The 27,589-nt window shown below is 42.3% G+C and overlaps 1 protein-coding gene across 12 annotated transcripts in view; it reads right to left on the bottom strand.

Annotated features, from left to right (window-relative positions):
- The window catches only part of EHBP1 (EH domain binding protein 1), a 196,866-nt gene that overhangs the window by 52,176 nt on the left and 117,101 nt on the right, over positions 1–27,589 (bottom strand). For all 12 annotated transcript variants that reach the window (XM_048938418.1, XM_048938426.1, XM_048938416.1 and 9 more), the window contains 4 exons: positions 19,312–19,490; positions 18,619–18,667; positions 12,328–13,239; positions 10,372–10,515 (listed from right to left, as the gene is read on the bottom strand). In XM_048938418.1, the coding sequence (XP_048794375.1) occupies positions 10,372–10,515; positions 12,328–13,239; positions 18,619–18,667; positions 19,312–19,490 (1,284 nt within the window). The remainder of the gene's footprint in view (positions 1–10,371; positions 10,516–12,327; positions 13,240–18,618; positions 18,668–19,311; positions 19,491–27,589) is intronic.

Below are 27,589 nucleotides of genomic sequence, written 5' to 3'. Positions count from 1 at the left end.
TGTGAAGACCTTCGGGCTAAATAAGACTAAATCCCTTAAAAATTGCTTCTGCAATAGAAAAATCCCCCTTACCATTTTCCTCTGCCTAAATCATATCAATTAAAAAGGGAGAGAGGGAGGAAGGGGGGGGGGAGAGGCATTTTCACATGACTTTGTTTTAGCTGACACTCCAAAAACTATCTCCCGAATCCAATTTAAAATGTTGCAGCGAGAAAAGTTCATTAGCAACCAGAGAAACAAAAAGCCACGCTGAGATGGGTTTCTCTTTGACTTTAAACTCGGATCTTTAATCAGCGCGAAGGCGTTCAGTGCCCATTGAATCCTTTACCTTTGCTTTTTTTTTCCCTTTCCCCCCCGACCCCAAATATTTAATCAACAGTGCCTGCTGCGGTTTTCCATTTGGGTGTTATAATTTCTCAGAACGAGCCCCTGCAAGGAAGAAGCACGCATTTCACCCACTTTGTTTGCAGCGTGCCCCCCCAGCCCCGCAATTTCAATTTGTCCTGACAAACCATTGGGTATTAAACGCTAAAGGCACGCAGAGCGCATAAAGAACTGATGGCTTGATTAGCTCTTGTGGTGCGATTGAAGGAGCTGTCTCTCTCCCCGATTCTCCATTTTGAGAAACACTTTGATCTCCGTTCAAGTCAATTCATGAACATCAACTGACAAGGCTGCCTGAAACACCCCGACGGTTAGACCCGAACCCGCAGCAAACTATTTGGTTTCATTAAGGCTTCGGGAGAAGTGACCACTGACAGTCCTTTCACTCCACAGCCAACAGGCAAGTGACTACTGCAACCTGACTGTGCCCGACGCGCAGCTGAGGGCCCTCCACCTGCAGCCGGCCCCGAAGGACGACCGGCGCACCCGCTGGTTCTTGCTGGGGTCCTGCTCCATGCAGGGGCTGCGGCACAGCTTTGCTACAGTAACCTCTTCCCCGGCTTCTCCCTTTTTCTGTAGGCGCCCTCTGCACAGAGCCCCACTTCAAAGGGCCGGGCGCTGCCGCAGGGCTGTCAGTGCGGGTCAGCAACACCGGAGCGGAAAGTGGCCGCGGTGCCGCGGCACAAAGAGCCTCCGCGGCCGGAATCAAACAGAGCCCAATTAAACTGATCATAACGTCCCAGTGAACACGAGGAAGCTCACCTGGTATTTCTGGACTTCTTGTGTGAATTCCCGACTCTGCTCGGTACTTGGTACCATAATTACCCTGACCAAAATACTGTGAAATTACTGCTCTGATCTACTAATGGCTGCAAAAAATCAGGCCGTCGTGGTTTGATGCCAAGGGGCTGTAGCGAGGTGGCGCAACGCTTTCCGACAGAGACGACAACTTCTAAAAACTCAAAAGGGAAAATTAACGGGATGTGGTTTATGTTGCCAAGGCCTGTTCATTAATTACCAATTTAATCACTGCTGGAGGCATGACATTACAAAAATCTGGCTGAAAGTTCTAATAGATTATGAAGACCACCTAAGAAGAGTGACCAAGAAATGTACAAAACAATTAATACTGTTTCACTGCTATCAAAGACACTCAGATTATTTTACATCAAGTGAAGCAAAAGAATTAGTAGCTTCACAGTGCCACCACTAGGAACTGTAAATACAATGGCACACAATTAGTAATGCACATGTGACTTTTCGTTCAAGGCATATATCCTTGGGAAAGCCAGAACATGATAAGGAGAACAAAAGAAACATTTTTAAATGAACTGAATAAAGATTTTAACTCTACCCTTGTGCATGCTGAGCAGTAAGAGAATAGGCGATGCAAAATACAGCTCTAAGTGATGGCGATATCATCCTGGGATTCACAACAGCGTGTGCTGAACATCCACGCAGAAAGCGGCCGCGGCTATTAGCGGCGCTATGAAAAGAGCATTCGAGATGCAGAGGAAGCTGGGGCTCACCTCACACACAACGGAGGGCCCCTGAAACTTCCAGACCTTCTTTTTGGGGGGCTAGTAGTTATAAATGGAGAGAAAATGCTTCGAGGTTTTGAACTCGTGCTGTTCAGATATCTGAAAGCTCAGCTGGGAAATTCTGTGTGAGCGTACAAGTTAGCGCTGTGGCTGCAGAGCACACAGCACCTTGAAATCACACACACACGGAATCAACAACTGCGCGCTCATATTTGGTGCTTAACTGGCATAAACAGATGTGAGCTATGGAAATAACACCAATAAAATCCAGCTGACAATCTCAAGCCTTCATAACTAAAACTCCAACTGCGTAACATCTGCCTCGCATTATCAGAGGTTACACTCCATTCATGAAATCCCTCCCGCTATAAAAACGACAATGCATACTAATTCCTCTCAGAACTGCTTTCACTTGCGCTAATTGATTTATTTTCCCAGCTACGTCAGGGGGGTGTCCTCAGTACTATTTCTTGAAATATTACAGCTTCATAGTCAGGAAGAGCTTAAACAGACCAAATACAAAGTCAAAAGACACAGAAACCTCCTGGAAAGTCACAGAGTATTTTCAGTTTTCACGTCACGAGCAGTGGTAACTAAAACCCCTCGGATTGTTCTTGCCATCAGGCTATCTCAGCCTTAGCGTGCCATTATACAGAATAACTATCAGTTCAGTTGTGGTTTTGAAGTGTTCAGCCAGCAGATCTAACCTGCATTTAAAGAGAAGTATATTGTTAAAACAGCTATAAAACTTGGGATGCTCATGAAATGTAAATACTATATAGCATAGTCTTATCAGCTTAAACCATATTTAACCACTTTATAGTGGTATACGTACCAGACATATAAATGAACGGGGAATAAGTTACCAAAGCTTTGGAATTACCAAAATAATGTTCAATCTTTTTACCAATTAGATGGTAACTGCTTCTTTGCAATCTCAGGAAGATCTAGTGATCGTATCTAAGTCTGGTCACAATTATCAGCATGACAGGCTAGTCTTCTTTCAATCGATATTTTCCAATTATTATTAAAGGACCAAGGTTGCCATCTGCAAAGCCCTACACCTCAATACATTTAGGTTAGATGTTTAATTAATAAAGACAAACTTCTCCCTCTCTCCTTCAAAACCAAAACAGGAATAACTTGGGTCGTGTTCTTTTACTCAAATTAATACTATCACCTCAATTACAGCCATTTACTTTCTAGCTAGGGAGACTGCAAACAATTCTACTGATGATCTAGATGGCTTTCCTAATGCAACAGAAGCAGGGAATTTGATTTCAGGTATAAATACAAATTACTGAATAATGTATTAAACAGTCATTTTCAAGAACCCATTAAAATATTTGGAAGAAAGAATACTTGCAGTGCTAACTTGTTTTTAAGGCATCTTTCACATTAAAACATCCTTGTTCATTGTGTGCTCTGAACTTGCACTCCGTGCCATTTCTGCTAGTACTGACTACAGTTTACCTCGTGGTCACACAGTAGAGAAGGACAGTTAGCGGTTTATTTGCTCAGAGTATTGAAGATTTTTGCAGGACATGATCAATAAATCAAGCTGCTTAATAAAGGTTTTTTTGTTTTCTTTTTTTTTTTCTGAGCACTTACTCAGGAAAAGAATCCCTTACTTTTATTTTATTGCAGCTGGAATATCCTGTATCTGTGCAAATGTATGCAATCACAATTAAAGAGTATACAAAACCATCTCATTTCAGGTTTTGTTGGTTTCTGGAGCTCTTCTAAAAAGACTTCCCTTTCCACTCAGCCACTGTGGATGCAGAAACTGCTATCGTTTTGCACTCAAATATTTATGAAAATGAAAAGTAATGGGCAAAACAGATTGACACCTGAAGTAGAAAGAGCTTATTAAACACGAATTAGATACAGCCACAACAAGTCCTTTGAGGAGGCGAGTAACAAAAAGCAATACTCTGAGCAGAAAGAAACAATCTCACAGCAGAACCCCTTCCTGCTGCCCTCTGTACACAGACAGTGTCTGCGTGGTTGCAGGTAACAGCTTCACATCTCCATATTCTACTACAAAAGCTGAATGCAGACCTCACTGCTCTTTCAAATCTTTTTATACATACATATATATATGTATATATATATGTATATGTATATATGTAGGCAATGATAGCTGTCATTCAAATTGAATAAGTATGAAATAATGGTAGTAGAGGTAAGTAGAACCACATCTTTCTCTGCAGAAAGCAGGCTAGCAATAGTTGCATGTGAGCACAACAGCAGTGTCAGAACTGCTCTCTGAAAAAAACCTCTTGTTATTAGCATTCATATGGTTTTAAATACTTATTTACAAATAGAATCTCTTACAATGCCACTGTAAAGAAAGAATTGTTGTTTTCATGGGAGGCAAAAGATAGAGGAACTCCCTGTGGGTATCATTCCTATGTCCCAGAACAAATACTAGATTCTAAGAACTCAAAATCTTTGCCAAGACCATATGAAGGGCCAAGTCCTACACCTAAATTCACTAGGAAGAAATCCTTGGCTTGTGCAAAATCACAATAACTTCAGGAGCGACTGCTGGTCAGCGTCTTCAAGACAACCACAACCTCCCCTGGATGAGCTCCATCTCACACGAATGCCATGCTATACAACATCCTCTGCTAAAGCTGACTGCCTGGCAAATACCAGTTAAAAGGCTTCAACACATCATTTCAGGGATGTCAGAAGGAGGACTGATTGGCATAATCTTAATTTTCACCCCTTTGAGGACAGAGCCTTGCTGTGGCACAACCTTTTGCTATTCCCAATCTCACCCATCGTCAGCCTAGAGCTGAGCTCTACCCACCAGTGTCCAATACTGGTTTACTTTCACTGTTCCACACACAGGCCCATCAATAAGTCACACCATTCTTTACTATACAATATTCAGATCTTGCTTAATAGACAGAACTGTTAATTTCTTCAAGGGCTTTTCTACAGTGCTCATAATTATGGTATTTAAGTGCCTTAAAAATATTAATGGCATTCTCCTCTCCCAGCACCCTGTGGTAGCGTTATTACCCTCTTCTTTGGCTGGGAACTGAGACGGAGAGACACAGCTAACAGGATCTAACATTGAGTGCATACTCTGGGAAGTCTATTACCTGCTTTTCTCAGCATACTAAGCTTTATGCAGCCCTTTGTAAGTCTAAAGCACAGCTCCAATTGATTTCCCTGACAGACATGGAAGCTCAATACATCTGCAAATTAAACCTTCACCTCAAATGGCCATCCAAAAAGGAAGGATGCACAATTAATGACTGCTTGGAGGAAGTGTGGTTCAGAACACTCAGCAGCACTGAGGAACTCTGAGGCAAAGGCAATCTTACATTTAACTCAAGCCGTGACCTCATCCTCTTGCTCCTTGCAATCCCCGCTTTGCTTGCTGTACATCTTCCTACCAAAGGGACAGAGGTCCTCTGGACAAACTGCCTGCTCCATCACCTCAATCCTCTGAGCTAAATGAGACACAAATGCTTTGGGGAAAACAGTATGCGATCACATAATTAAAGACTGCATCATAATGCATATACACAAAGAAGGTTAATTAAAGTTGCCTGTGAATTTCTTAACTCCTAATTCCATTCTCTGTAATCATACTGACTCCACAATCATAACCATTTGAGTTTACAGAGTAAACGACAGCTGCAGTACATTTCCATTCTTTACGTGGACCAGTCATTAAGGGAGCAGAAGACAAACATTTTGCCACTGGCCTTCACAGATATTTGCTGACAGTGCAGCTGTGCTGAGATTCAGCCTCCATGCATTCCACTCCACATTCTGGAAGTGAGGACTCCCCGCTGCAAAGACCTCTAAGCTCTACATCTCCTAGTACATCCCATTTGTCTTGGTCCCCTCTGGCTGCCAATTCACCGGGAAGGTACCACTGACCAGCTCTAGCCTCCTCACCTTTCCAGCATCTCATCCCAAGCAAGCCCTTGCTGTTAGCAACCATCACCACAAGTTTGTGCTTTAGAGCATCTGGTGGGATTAGTTATGTATACCCCAGCACTCTGTAAGTCATCATGAGAAGAGAGGAGTTAAATACAAGTGAGTAAGCTAATAAAAATGCTCTCCTGGTCAAAAGCTAAGTGACTACAGCTGTTATACAAGATTGGAAACGACAAAAACATCTCTAAAAGAGTCACCGCATGCACATCTACATCAAGAAAGCTAGAAGAGAGGCTGGGCTGTTTGTAGTTCTACCATAGAAATGGCATCCGTGAGGGGATCAGTAAGTCTGTTAGTCTGTTCATACAGCTCTTCAGTTCACTCTTTCAGTCTCCGAAAGGCTGCATCAATTTTAAGGACATACCTATGATCCTCCCAACACGTGAACATGATTTCAAGCAATTTCTGACCAATGTAGTCTTTTCTTCAACTTCAAATATCTGTCTACCAGTTTACAGGCAGGCAGCCTCTACACAGGCTGCATCACATACATTTTGCTGATTCAAGAGTTCCTGAGAAGCACTAAGGGAGCAGATCTAACAGTGGAAAAACTTCTTCCACGCTACAAGGAGTGAAAAAAATGGGAGAAAAGGGGCTGATATCTACAAATAGAGGAAGACAGCTGAGAACAAAGGGACTAAGTCGAGTGGACTAAAGATAGGATGGGAGATTATGGGGCAGAAGGCACTGAGGGAATATGTCTAAGGTAAGGAAGATTAAGGAAAGCAGGAATTAAGAAAGAAAAGGTAAAAAGCAGAGGAAAGGCAACTGAAATGGACAGGAGAGACAGCTGAAATAGTGAGAGAGGGAGCACGGAAAGAAGGGGAAGAGAATACAGCTTGGGATACAATGAGAAATCACAGAATTATATAGTCACATAATATCAGCATCTGGAAGGGACCCACAAGGATCACCGACCCCAGCCCCACGCTCCACACAGCACCAGCACCACCCAAGCCCAAACCCTATGGTTGAGAGCCATAGGCATTCACAACATCCCGAAATCAGTCCCTGATAATCTTGATTTGGAAATCAGGAATTAAGAACTCTGCCAACTTGAACGTGCTGAGTTTGAGGTACATCCCCAACACTGCAAACTCAGCAAGAGATTTTGACTCTACAGGGCAGCCTGAAGGGACAGTCTTTCTCTTCTGTTTCATGATGCTCAAAACTGCATACAGAGCTTGAGGTGAGGCCACAACAGCACAAAGCAGAGTGGGACAGTACGTGATTCTGAGGAAAATGGGAGTGAGTTGACAGGTATATGAGCAAATTCAACACCTTAAACTTCTGCTCCAAAAATGTCACTGATGTCTGAGCTAAAAGGAAAAAAAAGTAAAGCCCATTAGAACACTGATATGGGCCTAACATAGCACAACTGGAGCACAAACATGAGAAGACCAAGACTTCTACCACACGTCAGGTGGGCGCATACCAGGAAGGCTATATTTATGACTTGGAAATTTTGTCCCTCAGGTTCACCTCAAGCAGGAACACAACCCCACGCACTGTATATTGTTCTCATTTGTTTACTTAGAAAACAGCAATTCATAGTTCTCGTATTGCAAATGTAAAGCAGTGCAGCAAAGCCCAAGAGACAAGATGTTCAAAAGTAACTACTGACTGCAGCTTAGCCGGGGCACCTGATTTCCAAAGGCCAGGCTGCCAAAAGCTCTTTAAATGAAGGTACCAAGAAAAGATGCAACTGCAGACTTGAAGAGCAACGTTTGAAAGTACTGCCCCTGGAATCTAAAGCTTTTTTATTTAAAATTAGGTTTTCCTGTTTCAATCCATTTTCTCTTGAAACCCGCTCAAAATTATCCCCCAAATTAGTCTAAACCAACTCCTGCAACAAGACATCTGTTCTCATCACCAGAACTGCCATGTGGTAACACACTGCATGTTACTGCACACAGGTTGCCCACTGACCCTCACAACTCTGCTGAAGTGCACTGAGAAAGAGACACTTGAGTGAAGGTTCTTATCATTAACCTCAATGACCCCAAAATACTGAGTAGTCTCTGCTATTTTCCATGAAGCATGTAAGTAATGGCCTAGTAGTAAACAGCATCAAATAAGTTCAAGAAAAAAAAGTATCTTATGATCTATACATGTTAATGCATACATACACCCTCATCTAGAACATATACATCTATGGACACATATAACATGTCACATTTATACAATATATCAGATAGTAATATTATACCAATATCCGTTTATTACAATCCCTTTCAAATGCATCTTTCCCAGTGGGATGCATTAAGAGAACACTGAGCTTTCTAAGTCAAGAAGCCAAAAATCAGAGTACATGGAATTTACATTAGCTGTAAATCCTTGCACACTGGTTCTTACTCCATATGGTCTTTATCTGCACACCTCATACTGGTTCTCCTTGGCTTGGCTACAGCTAGCTGCATTCAAAACTTTCCGAAGTCAGTCCCTGATAATCTTGGTTTGGAAACACGAAATTGAGGACTCTGCCAACTTGAACATGTTGAGTTTGAGGTACATCCCCAGCCCAAAGTCAGCAAGAGATTCTAACTCTACAGGGCAGCCTGAAGGGACAGTCTTTCTCTCCTCTATAGGCTTCCATCTAATTTCTTTTGCAGCTTCTCTAACAAATGAAGTAAGGTCCTACGGCTAATCCAGATGCCTGAATTGCACAAGGCTGATTAGTCCTGAAAGGTTTCTCCCTGTCTCTCATCATTCAGCTGGCTTTCACAGCCTAGACACAGTCTTCACTTCTGTCTGTGTTCGCATTGCTGTCTACCTCCTTGCCCATCTACTGGGGCATCTCTCCTCTGCATGCCAGTGCAGTAGCTCCATTTCTTCCCATTTGGATTTCATCAGCAGGAGGACTCTGAGCTTAAGAGAGAAAGTTTTGCTTTCCAATACTACGATCTGCATCAGAATGGACCCTGGTCACAAGGAGAGCAACAGTAAAAGGCATTCAGGCTGTGCTGTGTCCATACAGATAATTTCAACTGACACAAACTTCCCTGGATTTTCAAGGCTCTCTAATGATCGCGTGCTATTAACCCAACTTCAATTGTTCTGAACAGACTTTTCAAAGGAATGGAACCTTTTTCCCATAAGCCATTTTTAACATGGATAAAGCAATGCTCCACCTAACCTAATTCAGAGCAGCGCCTCAATAGGTAGCTTTTTTTTTTTTTTTTTTTTTTTTTGAAGTTAAAAAAAAAAACAACCCAAAAATTTACCCTGAGGCAGAGAGCTGTCATGGAAAATTTCAGCTCAAACAATTAAATACTAACCGAGTTATAAAAACTTGGAAAGCAAGAGGAAAATGTTGGGCAGCTTTTACTACAGTTAATTCTGCTTGAGTCGTTGCTGATAGCGTCCCTCCTCTATGTTTGGTATATGAAAAACTGTTCACATAAAAAAAAAAAAGGAAATAAATCCAGTATGAGATTTATACTAAGCTAGACTTGTTTAGGAAAACAGTCAAACACAAAACAATTGTGACAATTTTTACGTATCATTATACTATCATTAGACAAGTAAGATCCGTATGCGTACATGAATATATTTTGAAGGAAAAAAAAAAGAGAAGAGAAATATTTGCAGATTGCAGGGGAATTACTGATGTGAAAAAAAATGTCCAGCATGGACCCAAGATAGCTGAGAGTGAAATAAGACATGTAAATCACTGTCTTCATTTTCTGATTGCGAGATCCCATTTATATAAAAAGCTGAATCTGTCCCTCAGGACTAGCCTCTCAAAGATGCAAAGCAGTAAAAACTCCAGCCTTTCTCTGTATCATTATTTTTCAGTTACATTTGCATTCTTAGTTGCCAGTACAGTCTCTAATACACAATAGTTAGAATCACAAAACCCACATTGCTAAGGTTTGCATAAAAATTAATTGGCTTTCATCTCCAGAGAGTACGCATCCTTCCAGGTCACCACTGAGGCCAATGGAGATGCAACCATAGCTGCTTCCACGCTGGAGCTCATTCCCCAGCTCCACTTTCCCACCTCACCAGCATAATCAACTTTCGTGATAAAAAGGAATTGTCCCATCAACTCTTTTACAAGACTGTCACAAGCAGCTCATTCACTGCGGTAACACTTATGAAGCAGCAAGCAGTTGACATCACAGGCTCGGGAAACGCATTTACATTAAGTGAAAAAAGAGAGGCAATCAGAAATAGCATAAATTACTCCACTATCATTTAACAAGTAACTTTTGTTTTTCGCCCTATTCGAAGCTGCAGTGCCAATCAAGGAAGGTGCTCCCAGACCTCTGCCTCCAGTGCAGTGTAAGGCATCAGTCTGCCTGCTGCAGCAGCAGGATAAACAGGCTTTTAAGGTGCACGGAGGGCACACAGCTAACCAGAGCACCGGGACACGGTGCGGAGAAGAAAGGTTCTGCAAACATGTTTCCCACAAAAACATCAACGCGCACAGGAAATTTTAACTATGTAAACTGCCACACTGGGCAATGTTTCTTACATCATTCAGCTGCTTACTGCGGGCTGGGATGATCGTATTGGTTAGCTGCTTATTCCCTGCCTTTAAAGCTGCATCTCTTCTTGCTTGCTCAAGCAGAACTCTTGCTCGTTCTTTAAGTTCTTCCTGTCTTGACAACATTCGTTGCTTAAAAATAAAGAAATATAATTAACAGCAGGGTAGCCTCAGGGTACTTAACATTTACACAGTAGTTAGTAGCCAGGAGCCTTCCTATATAACAAAGATCAGGAGTCGCATGGATTATAGCTTCATGAGGTGACACAGCACTCTACAGAAATGAAAAGTAACGATAATCAAAACGTAAAATTAAAACAAAACTCACAGGTCTTTATAATGTAAATAGATTTCTCTCCCTTCCCCTTAAAACTTAATTTCTATCAACATTTAACGCCTTTAAGCTGCAACTGTGGAAAAAAAATAATTGGTTTCATGGAAGGTAACCATGTTAAATGTGCTAGTGTTTACTTATTTACTTTAATATGTATGCAAATATAATGCTTCGTTGGCTACTTATACAGGTGTCGTTCATTTCTAACTTAAACTGAACACAGAGAGGCTGGGTACAAGAGAAAACAGCCTGCAAAAATATCTGTTCCTACCTCATATTTAAAGAAAGCCCCTTCTTCATGCATGTGACTGATGACCCTGCAGAGCAGAAGCAATGGAAGGAGGACTTCTGCATGGGCAAAGTGAGCTCCCACGCATCCAAACTCCCAAGTGCTGACCTCTTAGTCAAGCTAAATAGTGAAGATTCTGGGAAATATATCTCTTTACATGGGCTGGAGTTGGAAGAGACACTGCAGGTTGTGCTCCTCCTCCACCATACAGAAATTGAAACAGTTGAGACTAAGCAACAACGAGCGAGCATTCAGGTTTAAGACTGAGGCATGTGAGATTTCATTACGGTGTGCAGATACACAGAGGACAAGTAACAGGGAAAAGTCTCTAAAGCCATCTTGTCCTACAACCTTGCACGTGAAAATCTCGTAACAGATCCCACCCCTCCCCACTGCACGACACTGTGTTCCATGTGGGATCACATCATTCCTTTCTCATCTGGTACTCAAGGTTGAAGAAAGCAGATGTCACCGGGCTCCACTGATTAAAGGAAAGAAATTAGCTGGCTCTGCAAGTAGTATTTGGCCATTATTACCCATCTGTGGGCTGCTTCTCTTGCAATAAAACGAATCCTCATGGTGCTTGCTTGGGAAAAAAAGTAAAAACGTTTGAAGCAATCTACAATGCCAAGAGACTGGCTGTATTCTTCTCTTATCACAACTAATGGTACAAAGCCAAACCAAGCTAAAACTAAAGAAAGTTCTTCATGGGGTAAAATTGGGATTTTTGTAAACAGGGCTGATAACATTTTTCACATATTTTTGTGATTGATACTATTTACTGATAGTGCTTAGTGTTTGTACAATATTCAACTTTCATCCTCACAATAAATCTGCAAGGTAGGTGGGCATACACTTTTTATCTTTATAGAAAGGAAAATGATATTGTGGTTAAGAAACACGCCTGAGGCCATTCAGTGAACAGCATAATTTAATATTCTGGAGTTTCTACCTCACCATCACAGGCTATGTTCACAAGGCCGTGTGGTTTCTCAGATAAGATTTGGAAATATGTTTGGATATTTCAAGTCATTAAAAACTGACATTTTTTGAATATGGCTCAATGAACGGATAAGTCTTTTTTTTTGTGTGTGTTTATGCTATAGCATGCAATATTTCAAAGAAAGGCATTGCCACTGAGTGGACAGGACAAGTCCTGTAAATACATTTTTCACTGAATGGCTTTTTCAGCATCACCTACTTGTCAAAATACCCACTGCCCAACTATGGCAGTGTGTACCACCCACCTTCCCACCGAGGAACGACTCAAACAGAATCCCCGTGCTGACTCACAGGCACACAGAAAGTTGCAGTCTCTTACCTGGGCTGCCTTTGCAGATGGATCTGCATGATTTGAAGTCATTCTGGCATCGCTGTCAGAATCAGATTCAGCTTGCCTCGGAGAAACACACGTTTTCTTTGCAAAATCCACATCCTTATTATAAAAGTATCCAAGGTTAGAAGTAGGAGATAAACTCTGCTTCATGCCATGTGATCCAGGATCTTCTCTCATGCTCTCTGGGGATCCCATATGCCCCAGCTTTTTCTGCTCTGAGAAGCCAACGGAGTTGTCTGAACTCTGGTGTCTTTTTTTGTCGTTATCTTCACAAGCAATTGTGGGAGATGCATCCTCTTTTTGATCACTGACATGTGCCAAGTCACTTAAGTCTAAAGTGTCAGCTTTCAGCAATTTCTTCCTTCCCACGGGCTGTGCTTGTGCTGCATCCGTACTGCTGCACTTCCCAACTTCTTCAGAGGCAGAAGTCCTTCCAGAGCTCTGCTGGGACTTTTGCGGGTCCGTGTCACTTCGAGCCCTGCGGGAGGAAGGGGAAGCTGTGCTTGGGCTTAAGTGGTCATCAGGAGTCTGATGCTCGCTTTCGGATTCCCCGACCCCGCTGTCGTTCACAAACACGGAGTCATCCTGAGAGGCAAAGTCCGCCAGGCCGCCGTCCGGCGCCTGCAGCTCAGGCTGCCGCTTCAGGTCGCTCAGTTCTGCGTAGAACTTCTCCTGGTCCACGGAGCTGTTGGTGTCGGTTTCGTAGTTACCCACTTTATATGTGCTTTTACTGCTGTTCTCCTCTATCTGAACCACATTCAATTCCTGGCCACAGAAATGCGCCCGTATTTGATAGAGATAGGTCATAACAGTCAGCTTGTCGGGGATTGCCAACAGAACCATGTCGGAAGGCTCCAGCAGTCGTGATATTCCTAAGCTGGCAAACCCATCGTACGCCTTTGAAAAGAGGCAAAACAGAGATTAGAATACAGCGCTTTCTTACCTGTCATAACATTTCAAGTAAACAAACATGCTACAGTGTTACAGGAACAGTATGGACTCGCCTCTATTACCACTTACTCTTTTGGTTTATTGCAGTGGGCTGGTATTTACTATTTTTCATTGCACGGCCCCATCTGAACTCATCAACTTTTCCTGATGGATTCTAGATATCTCCTGGGGTATCTTCATGGTAATGCAGATCAAGAGGATACAACTCACAAAGACATCCAAACAGCACTGTTCTGAATACTCCTAGCATGCTCCTATACTACAATAAATCTTATTACTCAAACTCATGCCACTTTTGTTACTATAAAGACGTTCATGAAACTGCAGTGTAGAACTCCTTGTATTTGAGTTAGGAAAATCTTCCATGGCACCTTCACTGGTTCCCACTCCAGCAGCAGAAAACAAGCAAATGGAAAAAAGTGTGAAAGATGGAACAGAAAAAAAGCAACAAAGGATGGCTTTTTAAGATAAGGAGCAAAGATAGAAGAAACATGACACTAATCCATCTTGGGTTTTATCACTGGTGATCAACCTTCTCCCTTCTATTGGCCGTGTAATTGCTGCGATTTGTGTTGATGAAAAACAATGTATGTGCAGATAGCCCAAAAGAACACGGTCACAGATTAAGTGATACAGGACATGAATCACAATCATCCAGCAAACAAATGCATTTTAAAACTTCTGTTGTAAATTTGGTATAAATTTATAAAAAAAGAGTGTATTTCATTCATGCTTTACTTTACTCTGTAGAAGCTGAAGAATGAAAGCCTTCTAGTTTGTGAGGCCACATTGTGTTCTTTCCGTTCTGAGTGGGCTTGGTGCATCAGGTTTTTCTAGTTTTGAAGAGTTAAAGCCGTTTCTCAATTTACAATTAATTATTACTACCCTGGATTAACCCTGGAACACACTGTTGCATCTACAGGCTGCAGAAGGCCTCCTGTTAGCAAAGCCCAGCTCCACCTACCCTACCAGCAGTGTTTTTAACAAAAAAGGTCCTACATTTAAGACACAGAAGGGAACCTGTCCTTTTGCAAGGAAACAGTAATGCATGCCACTGACTTCAGCTCTGCTCTCGTTACACACAATCTCCTTTATTTACCTAGTTTTGGAAGGCTGGAGAAAAGAAAGAGGAGGGAAATTAACTGCAATTTCATATTGTCTTGGTTTTCAGAGCACTCCCTTTCATGGCAGCCAATGTTCTCTGCTGATCTTTGGTGAGGAATCGTTTTATGGGAAGGTTGACTATGAGAGACGGCCATGCCATTTGTAAGAGAGGAACTATGCCTAGATATAGAAGGAGCAGCAGCACAAAACAAAGACATAGTATTTGCTGATAGGAAGCTCCAGACAGAGTAGAAGAACAGGAAAAGGCTGGGTCTGTAGGTGGGCAGCCTAAGGGCACAGGAAGGATGGATGGACACTCACCCATAGCAGGCTGCTTTGGGAAGCGGAACAAGACATCCATGCTGGCCTGCAGAATGGATGCAGCACCGGGGTTTGCTGCTTGACTCACTAAGTGGGTCAGAGCTGATGGAGTGCCATAAATAACCTGCTGCCCCTCACTGAGGACAGTGGGAGTCGGCATTTCAGGAATGAAAGGACCTAGGCTTGGGTTAGCAGTCCACAGCATCAAGAGCCCATAGATGTAACTTGACCCGAACTCTTTCATACTCGTTAAAACTTGTTATTTATGTGCTTATAAAACCAAATCCCAGGCATATTTCCAAGGGTCTGCAAAGTGTAGGAGGGAACAGTGTTTCAGACCTGCTAGAAAAAGCACCTGCTTGAAGTGGTGAAGATGTAACTGGAAAGGACTGCACCCATTGGCGGAGCTGCAAATCACACCTACAGGTAGCTCGGTTCTTCTGGGACACTTGGGGTTAACACAAACTCCACAATGCCAGACGCCTCTTTCCCATCCCTCTTGTTGCCAGTCTGGACAATGCACATTCTTGCTCAGCTGCTTTTGAAGAGCACTAGGTATCTAGATGGGCATGCAAATGCTTCACAGCCACTATAAATAGCAATCAGACGCTGCACACGTCCATGGCTGGGTGTGATGGCTTCTCCTCCTCTGTGAGGAACCTGGGAGCTTCTCGACTTTCCAGTGTGTTGACAAATGCCTGGTGTTTCTAACTGGTTGGTAACTAGCTTGTAACGTGGCATCAACAGAGCATGAGAAAGCATTTTCCAAGTCAAATTACACTTCATTAAACAGAGGCATACCTAAGCCCTGATTTTGCAAATGTTTACACGTGTGTTTAGCCACGATCCTGCCTGATCCTACTGAGGCCAACGAGCAACTCCCACACACCATTAAACGTGTGCTTACCATTTTGTAGAATCAAACTGTGGATGTGATCATGAGCACCTGTTAAAAAATATGGCTGCCAGCCTAAAGGTGAGGAGACTGCCACTTTTAACTCAGCACTAACCCTGTAACTCTACCTTCCTCTGTTGAAATGTATGTTCTAAAATGATTTTCTCCTTATGAAATGGTACCTTTTGTGAAGGTGATCACTCAAGTACAAACGCATTGAGAAATCGCATGGGAAATGGTCAAAAACTGGAAAAAACACCATCAAAGGCATCCTGAAACTGGATGTGCCAATTGAATATTCAGAATATATATCAACATTTCCAAACAGCAATCATTCAATCGAAAGAATCTTCTTCATGATGAAGTACTACTGATGAAGCTACTTCAAGATGAAGTAATTAAAAGCAGGAGTTCATTATTAGGACTGTACTTCATGTCCCATCCTTTCAGCCCCATTAAGTCTCAGCCTTGTGTCATTCAACAGCTTGCATTTTCCAAGTGCACAACACGTTATGAGCAACGTGAAACATTCCTGCCCTTGAGAAGGGACCACACTACCAGTGTGTCCTAAGTGTGATGAACTATTCACTGTGATTTACTAAGGATCAAATGGAAACAGTCAAATAAAATAAAATTTAAAAGTTGGATAATGTAATTGGGAAGGTTCTATGGGTATAGTTAGGCACATAAGAGATTTAAGTAGCACCTCAACCAGCTGAGAACCTATCACTCACTGTACAGCAATTTAATTTTCTCATAGGTAGCCCTGGTTTCTCTTCTGTTCCTGAAATCAGAAATTGCAATGAGCACAATGCACCAAAAATGCGTTGGCTTTTTTTTTTTTGAGATAGTTATACATACTGGAATAGTCAGGACACTGAACCTCTTTAGTGCTTCTTGATGAAGTGTTTTTTAATTTCCTGCACACAGACTGACAGCCGTCAGTCGCGATCCATCAGCGGGAGCACCCAGGCAGTTCCAGCCACTTCCCAATTACATAACACACTGACATCCAGCCCGGATCAGATGTCACAGGTAAATGCCCTTTTTGATTCAGCATTGCTGGCAGCACCACTTTGGCAAATGACTTGTGTGCGTTATAAAGAAACCCCAGTGATGGACTTTCTGGAAACAACACGTTATTATGCACAGCAATTACACTACATAAGTTCTTTCTTAAGATTTCCTCTCTCTCTCTTTTTTTAAAAAAAAAAAACAAAAAAAACAGGTCACACACTTTTGCAACATACACTCTTAAGATTAACATTTAATTTATAGTCACAGCCACCTCTTAGCTCCTTTCCTGGGAGGGGAAAAAAGGAGATGCTTCAGACAAAGAAAACTGTCCTATTCACCCACAGATGTTATTTTAATTGGTGAGGAGGAATCGCTGTCACACGTGCTCCATATCTGCATGGAATTTACAGGCAGCCATTGTTGGCAGCGCTGCGTTCACTCCCACCGAGGGCACGTGGGGTTATCGGGCAGAACTGTGTGAGACCAGGAAATAAATCTGCAGGAAGCAACCGAGATACTCAATGTAGCTGTCAGGCAGAGGGCTGCGGAGTGATGAAAGGAAAAACTGCACAATAACAACAATCACAGCTCCTTCAGGACTGGAACGAGATCCTGCTAGAGAGACGGGCTACAAAGTTCCCCATTCGCCATCACAGTTTCATAAAGAAAAGATGACTGATCGCACTGCTAACGTTTTTAATTAACAATCTACTCTTTCCTTTTGTTATAATCCAGCTTAATTAGCCCGTACAACCAACAAAACTTGAAGTACAAAACCACACGGTCGCAGACAACGCTGTGATGTCCCGGGTAATCCACTCAGGTCATCACAAGACCCCCTGTTATTATGGAGAGGATATCATCGGGAAATCACTCATTAGATAAGAGCAGTTCGGGGATATTTCATTATCTGTAACACTTAACCACTGTTTTAACATGTAACTTTCTGGATAATGGGCAAGCGTTCAGATACAGTAAAACATAATTACCCTAAGTACAAATGAACTTCAGCAAAGCACTTCCAGAAATTCCACATATCTACAATCTAAAATTCTTTAGTTATACTTTCTATAGAGTATCGAACTGCATTGATTTACTCAAAATCTATCAAACCTTCCTCCCTGCGTAAGCCAGCATGTTTAAAGCAGGGCAGAAGTCACAGCACAGAGAAGAAAAGCACTTAAAAACAATTATCAGGCAATCTTCAGGAACCATTTTATTATCAGTGACTCATGTGAAAATTATCATTTCTCCATGTCCTTAGGGCCAAACTCAGGCATGTGAAAATCCCAAAGTTTGCAACGTATCTAAAACTAGGAGTGGAAATAAAGGCCTCCTGGTGGTTCCCCAAATAAGTTGCCGCTTCTTCCAGATAAATATTTCCCATCTCTGCACCATGGAGGTATATGGTGCACAACGCTGCAAACAGCTGGGTTTGTTTGCCAAGTGCTGTCCCAGCACTTCTCCACCTAAACTTTCCCTGCTGCAGAAAAGCACAGGTTCTGCATCTGTCACCTCTCTCAGCTGTACAGTTTCAAGATAGGTGTAAAATTCCAGCTTTAAAAACGCAAAGTTCACCACAACAGCAACACTGCCTGTGACTGATACATGGAGCCCTATTCAAAGAACTAGGAGTCTCACATAGCACAATCTGGGAACAGTTCCATTTCTTTTTTTTTCTTTTTAAATTATGTGTGGGATTGAAAAAAATAGGAGAAATGCTCACAAAATGTTTTTGCAGTTAATGTAGGCCGTAGAAATATTAAAGCCTAATGCCAGCCTTGCACTTGTGGTGAATGTTAAAGACCATGGCAAACTGGAGTCAATAATGCATCCGATTTGAGCCACAGGAGGCTGAATACCTTCTGTGAGCTGCAGTTCTGACCTTACAAAACAACCTCACTTTTCCAAAATTAATAAAAACCTGCAGCGAAGCCAAAATTGAAGCTACGTCTGCTTTTTTTTTTTTTCTTCCTGGCAGTTCTTACCTTTTTGTTGTTCTCTTTAATATCTTGAGGATTCAGGGACTTGTAGTCACTGAGGGGGAAAATGGCACAGTGGGTATGTACAGTATTTGATAAAAGCAGCAGTTTTGAAAACAAACCGAATCTAAAAAATTTGACATGCAATAATATCATACAGTAACTAGCAATTTCACAGCAATTCAATCAACAAAACTAATAGCGTGGAAAATTAAAGGGATAAATAAATAAATAAACAAACAAGCCCCGATGACATGTTTCATTGCCTGGAGCTTTCCATCTCAAAAAGAAGTTAAGGCAGGGGCTGAAGGCTGGCCTTGACAACCAAATTTACCAGGAGGTAATCTCTCCTTGTCAGAGTACAAAGAGCTACAGGCTTATTTCTCTCATCTCATTTCAACACTAGCACAATTTTCATAATCATCTTGAAGTCAGTTCTTTGTGTAAGATTAGGGAGAAGAAAAAACAAATCACGTCGAGGGGAGAAACAGTTGTTTGGGCAACAGGGGAGAGCAGAGAGGTCGGCAAGTTGGAGCTTTCCTCAACCTGCCTTCTTAGAAAGGACGATTTCTCTTTTAAAAAGGAAAGGGCAAAACAGATCTGCACCTGAAATGAACGGAGATTTGCTTTTTGTGCAAAGTTCTATGTTGCATATTTCTGTGAGAGTTAGCTTATGGAGGCAGAAAGCACACAACTTACATGAGATCTGGTCTGAAGTGATGCAGTATTGCACAGAAGGAGAGCCCGTTTCTCCACGATGTTGTAAAGTTGGTGATTTTCACTCCCCTGTAGTTTTTTGTAACTTCTTTGCACCACACGAGCAGGGACTGACTCGCATTTGGCTTCCTCCCCAGGACAGGACTTGGTATTGGGCTCGGCTGGGAAAAAAAAAAAGGAGAAAAAATAGAAAAGAATTTAATTTAATGGAAGATGAGAATTAACATTAATTGGCCTAACTTTGACGTGAGGCGATGTCCCACACAGCTGTCAGTTTACAGTAACTGCAACTTGCAAAACACACAAACTGAAAGTTGTTATCCTGCACCACTGCCTTCGGCTCCAAAGGACACCGACACATGGATCGTGATGGGATCCTGAGCTGTGGGGGCACAGGGTCCAGTCTGCCACATCCTGCTAGGCTGAGGGGCTCCAACCACCACTCCCAGGCACCACCATGCAGCTTTGCCTCACAGATGTGTGGGTTGGAAGCTCTGATTGCATCGTATCAGAGGTGGTTTTTAAAAGGACCGTCAGCTAATAGGTTAATAGTTCCCCCCGAAAAGTATTTTGACACTTTGAGTAATATTCCTGTTCTCACAATAGAAGAAATACAATGGAATAGAATATAAAACCAATTTTATTTCAAGGCTTTAGCATTCACCACAGAATTCAGCAGTAATTCAGTAATTGCAGCCGGTGCTTTCAAGAAACATGTCCTCATTTCCCTACAAAAATACCATCACTTGCAAAACTTCTGAGATGTAAATGAACAGAATTATTTGCCTGACAAATCCAAAGTCTGGATCAGAGAGGAAAATCTGACCCCCTTATTTTTCCAAAAGAATACAATTAAAAGCACAAACTTGCATACCTTATAGCTAGAAAGTCCCCAAATTAGGGTTAAAATAGAGCGATATTTTATAAAATAGAGCAATTCTGGCCATATTGCCTAGTTGTGAAAGACCAATGATGCCCCCACTTGACTGAAGCATGTCAGTGCTCAGCAATTAGCTGCCAGGAACACTGATTTATGGTTTCACTGCTTCTGGGGAAGAGAATTTACAGAATCAGGAAAGCCATTTTTCATTTTCTTTGACAGTCAGCCCTGGAAAGTTGTTTTATAAACACTGCTACTCCACCATCAGATAGACGCACTGCCAGCTCCTTCAGAAAGAGCAAAATGTGTGCTTTACTGTGATTTTAAATACCAGAACACACGTCTGAGTACAACTCAGTCAGAAAGTGCTTTGTCAGTCCTGTCAGTGATTCAAACCAGCGTGCACAAATGCCATGACGAGACAAACATCTCTTGTTACACTGAATTAACATCTTAATGGGGATACACAACCTAGGAAAAAATAAGCAGCAGCAATCCCTGATAAACCTTCTCCATGCCTCAGACTTAAACCAGAGTAACAAATACGCTTAGGACCCTCCAGACAGTTACTCCAGATTCAGATTCAGCAACACAGAATGAGGGCTTTCTTCTTCTTCCAAACTTGAGCAAAAAAAGAAGTCATCGCTCCTAAATCTCAAGCGTTACTTGAAACAGACTTGGTATTGAAATTATACACGTGGGAATAATACATCCGGGAGAACATCACTTTGTAAGTGAGGAGCTACTCCTGTCAAAGCACACGGCACTGCTGTAAAGTCCACGGTCAGCTATAAAGTCCTCATACTTGTTGCTGAAGCTCTCCACAGAAACACAAACTGTTCACGTCTCCATCTGAAGGCTTTTTAGTTAACTCTGCAATGGCCTTAGGCACCCTCACCATTCAAAGGCCTTAATTACACATCTAAAACTGAAAACCAGGTTTTACAAAAGGACATACGAAGCTGTTAAATCAATACATTCTGCTGAATTTAACAATTTATTTAAAAATTATCTATTTATTAAATCCAGACTACAATCCCTTGAAAATTTGAAGTTGAACCTTTTTCTTTTTTCCCCAAAGTTGTGCTTCCATTGACTTTAGATTTTTTAAAAGTGCTTTATTCAGAAGGTGCGAGATTTCAGCGTGTGCACAATGCAATTTAGTTTTCCCTTCTCTAGCTGATAAAGCAGAAATTATATCCTGCTTTCTCTCCAGATTTAGCACTGCAAGTTCTTCTGATAAAGGTGAAGTTAATATTATGATAATAGTATGCTCTCATTCAGCACCTGAGTGAAAGCTTTTGTTATTTAATCTATGATAAAAGCTTTCAGCCCAAGACACATGGGTGAACAATGGCAAAACCACACGAGCATCGAAGACTGCTTTAGAAGGGTTAAGAAAATTTAGTTTTAGGGTTTTACCTTTTGGTGAAATCATGGTGGAAAATATTGTCTTTCAATACCTGCAGGTAGTACAGATTAGTTTGAAGTTCAGAACAAATACAAACACCACCAAACACCCATTTCTAGTCCTTGTCTTTCAGAATGGCAGGAACCGATCAAACGAACTAACAACTCAGATCGCGTTTCCTTGCACAGTTCTTTTAAGTGCTGACTACGCCACTGTTCTGAACTTCCAGCAGTCCCAGCTTGGTTTTTTAAGTTCAAACCCAAAGCCCCTGAGAACTCGTTTGGAGACACCACTAACAAAGCAGGAGCACCCATGGGAGAGGCCCAGATCCCTGCTGAGCAGCGGTCACCCTCCAGCTGGGGGTTAATGGCATGGCGGGTGCAGAGCAGACTGCAGCCCCGTGTGGGTGGATCTGCCTGCGCAGCCGGCCCCAGCTTCACCCCCTCAAGTTTCATTGTAAACAGAAGCCCTGAAGTCTCTATATTTGTTCTCCTTTTACATGTTCTGGTAGCTTAATTAATATGTTGCATATCGCATGCGTTTTTGCCCTTGGGAGACTATCCCACCAGACCATAAACAAGAGGATCCACAGCTTTAGATATTAGGCTGCATTTCGACATTTCCAACTATTTAAATAACTGTTTTGCTGCAGCATCAGATGCATTGCTGGTTACAAGAAACCTACAGTGGGAACCGGTGACAAGAATGTATGGCCACAGAGCCAGCACTGCAAGGGAAAGGGCCAAGAGCAGCCATGGAGAGGAGCAAGGGAAAAGGATGTAGGAGCTGTGGGAATCTGGGTGGAAGGCTCGTGTGGTTTGCATTTTGTATTAATGTACACTGCTCCCTACAGAGGAAAAGTAATTACCTGCTGGAGGAGGGAGGCCAATATTGAGATAGGGCTAAAAGTCAGCGCGAGGAAGACCTGCAAACAGCCAGCAAACAAGTTGTGTTCCTCGAGGAGCAAGTGCAGGCAACAGTCCCTGACTTATTTGACTGAGGAAAGCAAAAGGGATTTTCCCTCATCCCTATCAAAGCTGCGGTGCCAACCAGCTCACAGAATGTTGTGAAACCATTAAAATGCAAGATAAGGTAAATGAACGGAACCCACAGATAGGCGGGACACACAGCCAGATGCAGAAAGAGGTTCAGAAACTCAGCTGAACTGAAACACCGTCTGAAAAATGTCACAGACCAAAGTCGATCCAGTACATGTCAGTCAAGCAGATCATTTATCACGTATCATCATCATCATCAGGGTGATAATTTAGAATTTTAGTTTTCAGACAACATGGAGCTCTACCCACAGGAATTGCCAAGCCCAGGAGTATTCTAAAACTGGACATGGCTCATTTAATAGAATTCATGCTATTGGAAAAGTCTGTGCAAACCCAGTGCGCTCCCAGTTTTTGTGGATTTTATTTGTTTAAGCCAGTTTTTACCCCGTAACAGGACAGAAACAGAAGATGGAAGTCTGCACAGACAGAATAAAATTGCTTTCTGTTTCATTCCAAAGATGGAAAAGCATCCTCACCACCCAGCCCTCCTGAAGAGTTCTTCATTTAGTTACTCTTTGTCTAGCTACTTGCTTTTGAAGTGGCAATTCACCATAACATTATGAGGACACACCAGAATTCGAGCAGCACTGCTCTTTTCCTCTGGTGAGGACAGTGCATTCATGTTTCCCAGAAAGAAATCTTATTTCTGTTATCCATCAGTCCTCACCCAAAGCTATGCCTTCCTCATTCTTCTGATTGTGCCCAAAGCTATTGCGGATATACAACAAAATATAAACTTTCATCTTAAAAGCTTTTAAAACCTTTTGCAAGTTTTGCCAGGTAGGAAGGAAGGTTAAATCCTTGGGACAAGCCTTAAGTCTGCTGTTTACCTGGAAGGTGGAACTAGTTCACCCTAAGGGTTTCAGCTGTCTCTTACATATTTTGGTCGCTGTGAGGCTGGAAAGAGCTTTTCCAAATTCAACTTGGGACAAGAAGAGGAATGCAGCAAAAAGTGCATGTTACCTAAAATGCCAGGATATGGAACAACTATAGCTCTGTAGACAGCAATATTTTTAGCTGGAGGAGGATGATTCAGCCAAAAGCTGAATTACATTGTGTTTACCCCACAGGAGAACCAGTGAAGGCACTGCACGTCATCACAAAGCACAGCAGCCTGAGCCGCCACTACTGCATTCGCTCTCCTCTACAGCTCCAGCTCCCTACAGTTTGTCATTCTCCCTTCTAAGCCAGCGCAGGTTACGCTGTTCATGGCTGAATCATACAAATAATGTCTATCCTTCAACATGCCATCACTTCTGGTCCCAGCCTGTCCCTCATGCTTGGGTTAGTTTGATCAACATAACTTTTTACTCGTCCAACCCCACAAACAAACATCATGATGGCATTTTTGATTCTAATCATCACTGTCATTTCTTCTCACACGATCCCTACCCACCATTGCTCAAGGTCAAAAGTTGTTGCTCATTAGTTCGTATCGTTGTTCGCTTACAGTGCATGGCACTAAGCTTCATTTAAGAAGTATGATACAAATCCTGTATCAAAAACACAATTCCAGCTTCTCTGTGATCTCCAGCAGGATAGCCATCATACAGTATTACAGCACTGCACAATGAGTAAATGAATTTATTGACATAATAGAGGCTCACAATTGGTATTTTACAAATATGGAAGCAGCCTGAATTAAATCACTCGCCTGAGCCAGTAAAGTGAATCAGCTACCATAACAACTGAAAGATGCTACCAAGCAAGAACCTGGTGTACACATCCATAGCACCCCAGACAAGCAACACCTGCACAATGAAGCAGCTGTCCTTCTTCAGACCCCTTCCAGTTTGCACAGAGAACTATGTGGCAGCCCCACTGACAGCTGCCTCTTCTGGTCTGGACATTTTGGTCCAGGCACTGACTGTGGAGGTGGGCCAGTTGAAAGTCATGAAAAGCAGCCATACAGTTGAGATCTGTTCCTGTGTACAAACCATAGTCATGGAGCACACAAACATAGGAGACACTGCAGTAACAGATTACCTTGAATCTAGCAATTCATACCTGCTACGTATTTTGTAATTTTTCTAATTATCTGGTAACCCTCTTTCAGCTTCTACTTTGCCTAGCAATGAATTTCCTTAGCGTAATCTTTAACATTAGGGTTTTGTTTTGGTTCAGTTTTTATTGCTGGTGATTAAAAGGATGAAAGAAAAGCAAGTGTTCAGGAACTGAACTCTAAACCTTCAGAACCACAAGCCACAGCACACCAACAACTGGACAATTTCCTCACTTGGGCAACAGCACACACAGCCTGTCTGCTGGTGGGAATTCATTAAGAACAAAACAGACAATTTATCCGAAGCTGAAGACCAATCGATGACCAGCTGCTGTTTCGGATGCTCCTTACAGACAGCAGCACCACATGGGAAGGGAAGGTAGCTCACTCACTGGGTTGAGAACCCCAAAATTTATTTGTTACGGGCAAGGAGAAGATTATGTTAATGAGCTGGTAAAGGAGAAACTAATCTGAGACAACATAATGGGCTTGGTTACTGGTGTGCAAGTCATTTCACCTGATGGTCAGCACAGCCCAAGAGAGCTCCTCCTCAGCTTCAAATCTTATAAAAGGATGAGTTGAGGCTCGGCAGCTTTCTCTTCCCCAAGGCTGCATAATATTTGTCCTGAACAAAGTATTTTCAGTTAAAACAAAAGTGGGAAAAGGTATTTAATCCATAGCACTAAGCAGAAGCAAATACCGAGCTTTCTCTGCTGCACTCGTGTGCAATGTAACAGTGCTAAGAGCTTACGTGCAGGGAAAGGGCCTCATTTTTCTGCCCCTGGGAGATGGGCAGCCTCCCTGTGCCCACCTCCCTTTCCCCAGTGCTCTGCTCCCCTGCAGCGTGCGCTGAGAGAGCCAGTGGAGCCACCAGGATGCTGCCGGTTCACAATCCCTGGCACTCGGCCACGATGGGAAGGTTCAGGGGTTTGGGCAGCTTGCCAGAATTAAGCAACTCAAACCACAGATGAGAAATAGCAATTTTCAAAGCTTTTAACTTTGTTAAATGGGAACTGAACTAGCAAAACGCACCTCCCTGGGCCCAGGGCTATCTCTGCCACATTTCAAAGGCCTGCAGCGAACAATGGAAGTGTTAGAGCTTGTCAGAAAAGGTCACAAGAATTTCTTCTAAAAGAAAGCACAAGGCAAGCTAAAAATGATAGTCACTGCCAATTCTTCCTAAAAACACTGAACTCTTGCTGCTTTTGCAGTAATTTCTGCTGTGTTTTTCTTTTAACAGGAACCATTAAACAAGCGCAAGTCATTCTCCCACTCTTCAAAACATTTCAAGACGTTGTTTTTTCAGGCAACCTTCTGGTGTTGTATCATTACAGTGACATTGCTCCACAGAAAATTACAGATACCTATTTTGTAAACCTACTGCACCGTCTGTATTAACGCAGAGCCATAGGTAGATTTATGGCAGCATTAGTCTCTGCCTATGAGAAATCTTTGTTTCCACTGTTGGAGAGCACAACACAGGCCAGAATTGCACAGGCACTGTGCTAAGAAAGGAGAACAACCCGTGTGCACAGGGACTTGGAGCACTCTGTATTTCTAAGTTTGGCTTTGCTGGTACTGACACCTGCTGTGCCTCCAAAGTCTGGGCTATGCTTCTTAACTGAGGGTGGGAATAAAATGAGCACCTTGTATCAATTTGCATGAGATGCTGGTGTCCATGAGCTTAGACCAAACATGAACACGACTATTAGCTCCTCAGGATAGCTAGAAATGAATGGGAGCCTAATAGTAACAAATCAGTTTTAGCCTTGCTAAACTCCTGCATTAGCAGCCCACTCTGCTAACGCTCTACTCTACAAACAATAACAAGATGTTAATTAAAATGTTGCTTCACCACTCAGTGGTAAGAAGGAGCTACACAGAGATGATACAGAGCCATCTGAAATGCACAGTGCCTTCCTATTTTCTTCATCAGCCTTTACTCTACAAATCAGTTGCAAGTTGGAGACTAGCACTGCTAATAGCCACAAAAAGGTCAGGTTTCAGCCAGGTGTGAAAACAATTTAGATAAGGCAGAAGCCTTCAGATCGGCTGGGCATGTTTAATATAATCTTAGGGTACTGGAAGATCTGAACTGGCATCTGAAATCAATCAGCAATCTGAAAACCTGAAGAGGATGGGTGAGAAACCAGATGAGTAGGAAAATATGATGTTCCCCTCCAGTCTTCCCAAAGCGTTAAAATAAAAAGATTTTGAAGAGTGCAAACAAGCTAATGAAAAAAAAGAGGAACAAACAGTTGTGTGTTAGCATGTGAAAGTTAAAAAGAAGATGAAGAATGAACATCAATTTGTCATCAACCAATGGTGACAACCAGCCTGATTTCCTTCTGTAGCAGTGAGGAGGGGAGCAGCAGCAGGGACAGCACTCTGGTTGTAGGTAAGCTTTTCTTACCGTCACTCAAGATGTTCTCATAGCAGCCTTAACAAGACTTGCACAGCACAGGAGCAAAACAGACTGGAAAACTATATTTGAGTCAAGTTTGAAATGGTTTTCGGAATTATGCATTAAAAGGGATTCTGCAAGCATATTTCTTGGACTCAGTGTTAAAAGTCTGAACTAAAAAGATGGATGACAAACTAGGCACGAAGCTGGGATGGACTTCAAACACACTAAAAGAATTCCAAGCATATACAAAGGAGAAAAGGTCTGAAGAAAACGAGATGAAATTCAATAGGCACAAGTACAACATAGGAAGGAGCAATCATTTACATAAATGCACAAGGAGGAAGAACTGGTTAGGTAACAGCTCTTCACAAAAGGATGTGGGGGAAACAGTGTATTCAAGCCGAACATAAGTCAACAACATCAGGTTGTTGTGAAAAAGACAAACATCGTGCTGAGATGTACAGACAGGAATAAAGCTTGCAAGACATGTACTGCCTCTCCC

Source organism: Lagopus muta, chromosome 2, assembly GCF_023343835.1.
Source record: "Lagopus muta isolate bLagMut1 chromosome 2, bLagMut1 primary, whole genome shotgun sequence".
Classification (NCBI taxonomy): Eukaryota; Metazoa; Chordata; class Aves; order Galliformes; family Phasianidae; genus Lagopus; species Lagopus muta.
The sequence above is the reverse complement of the archived record's forward strand: the minus strand, read 5'-3'. Positions and strand labels throughout refer to the sequence as shown.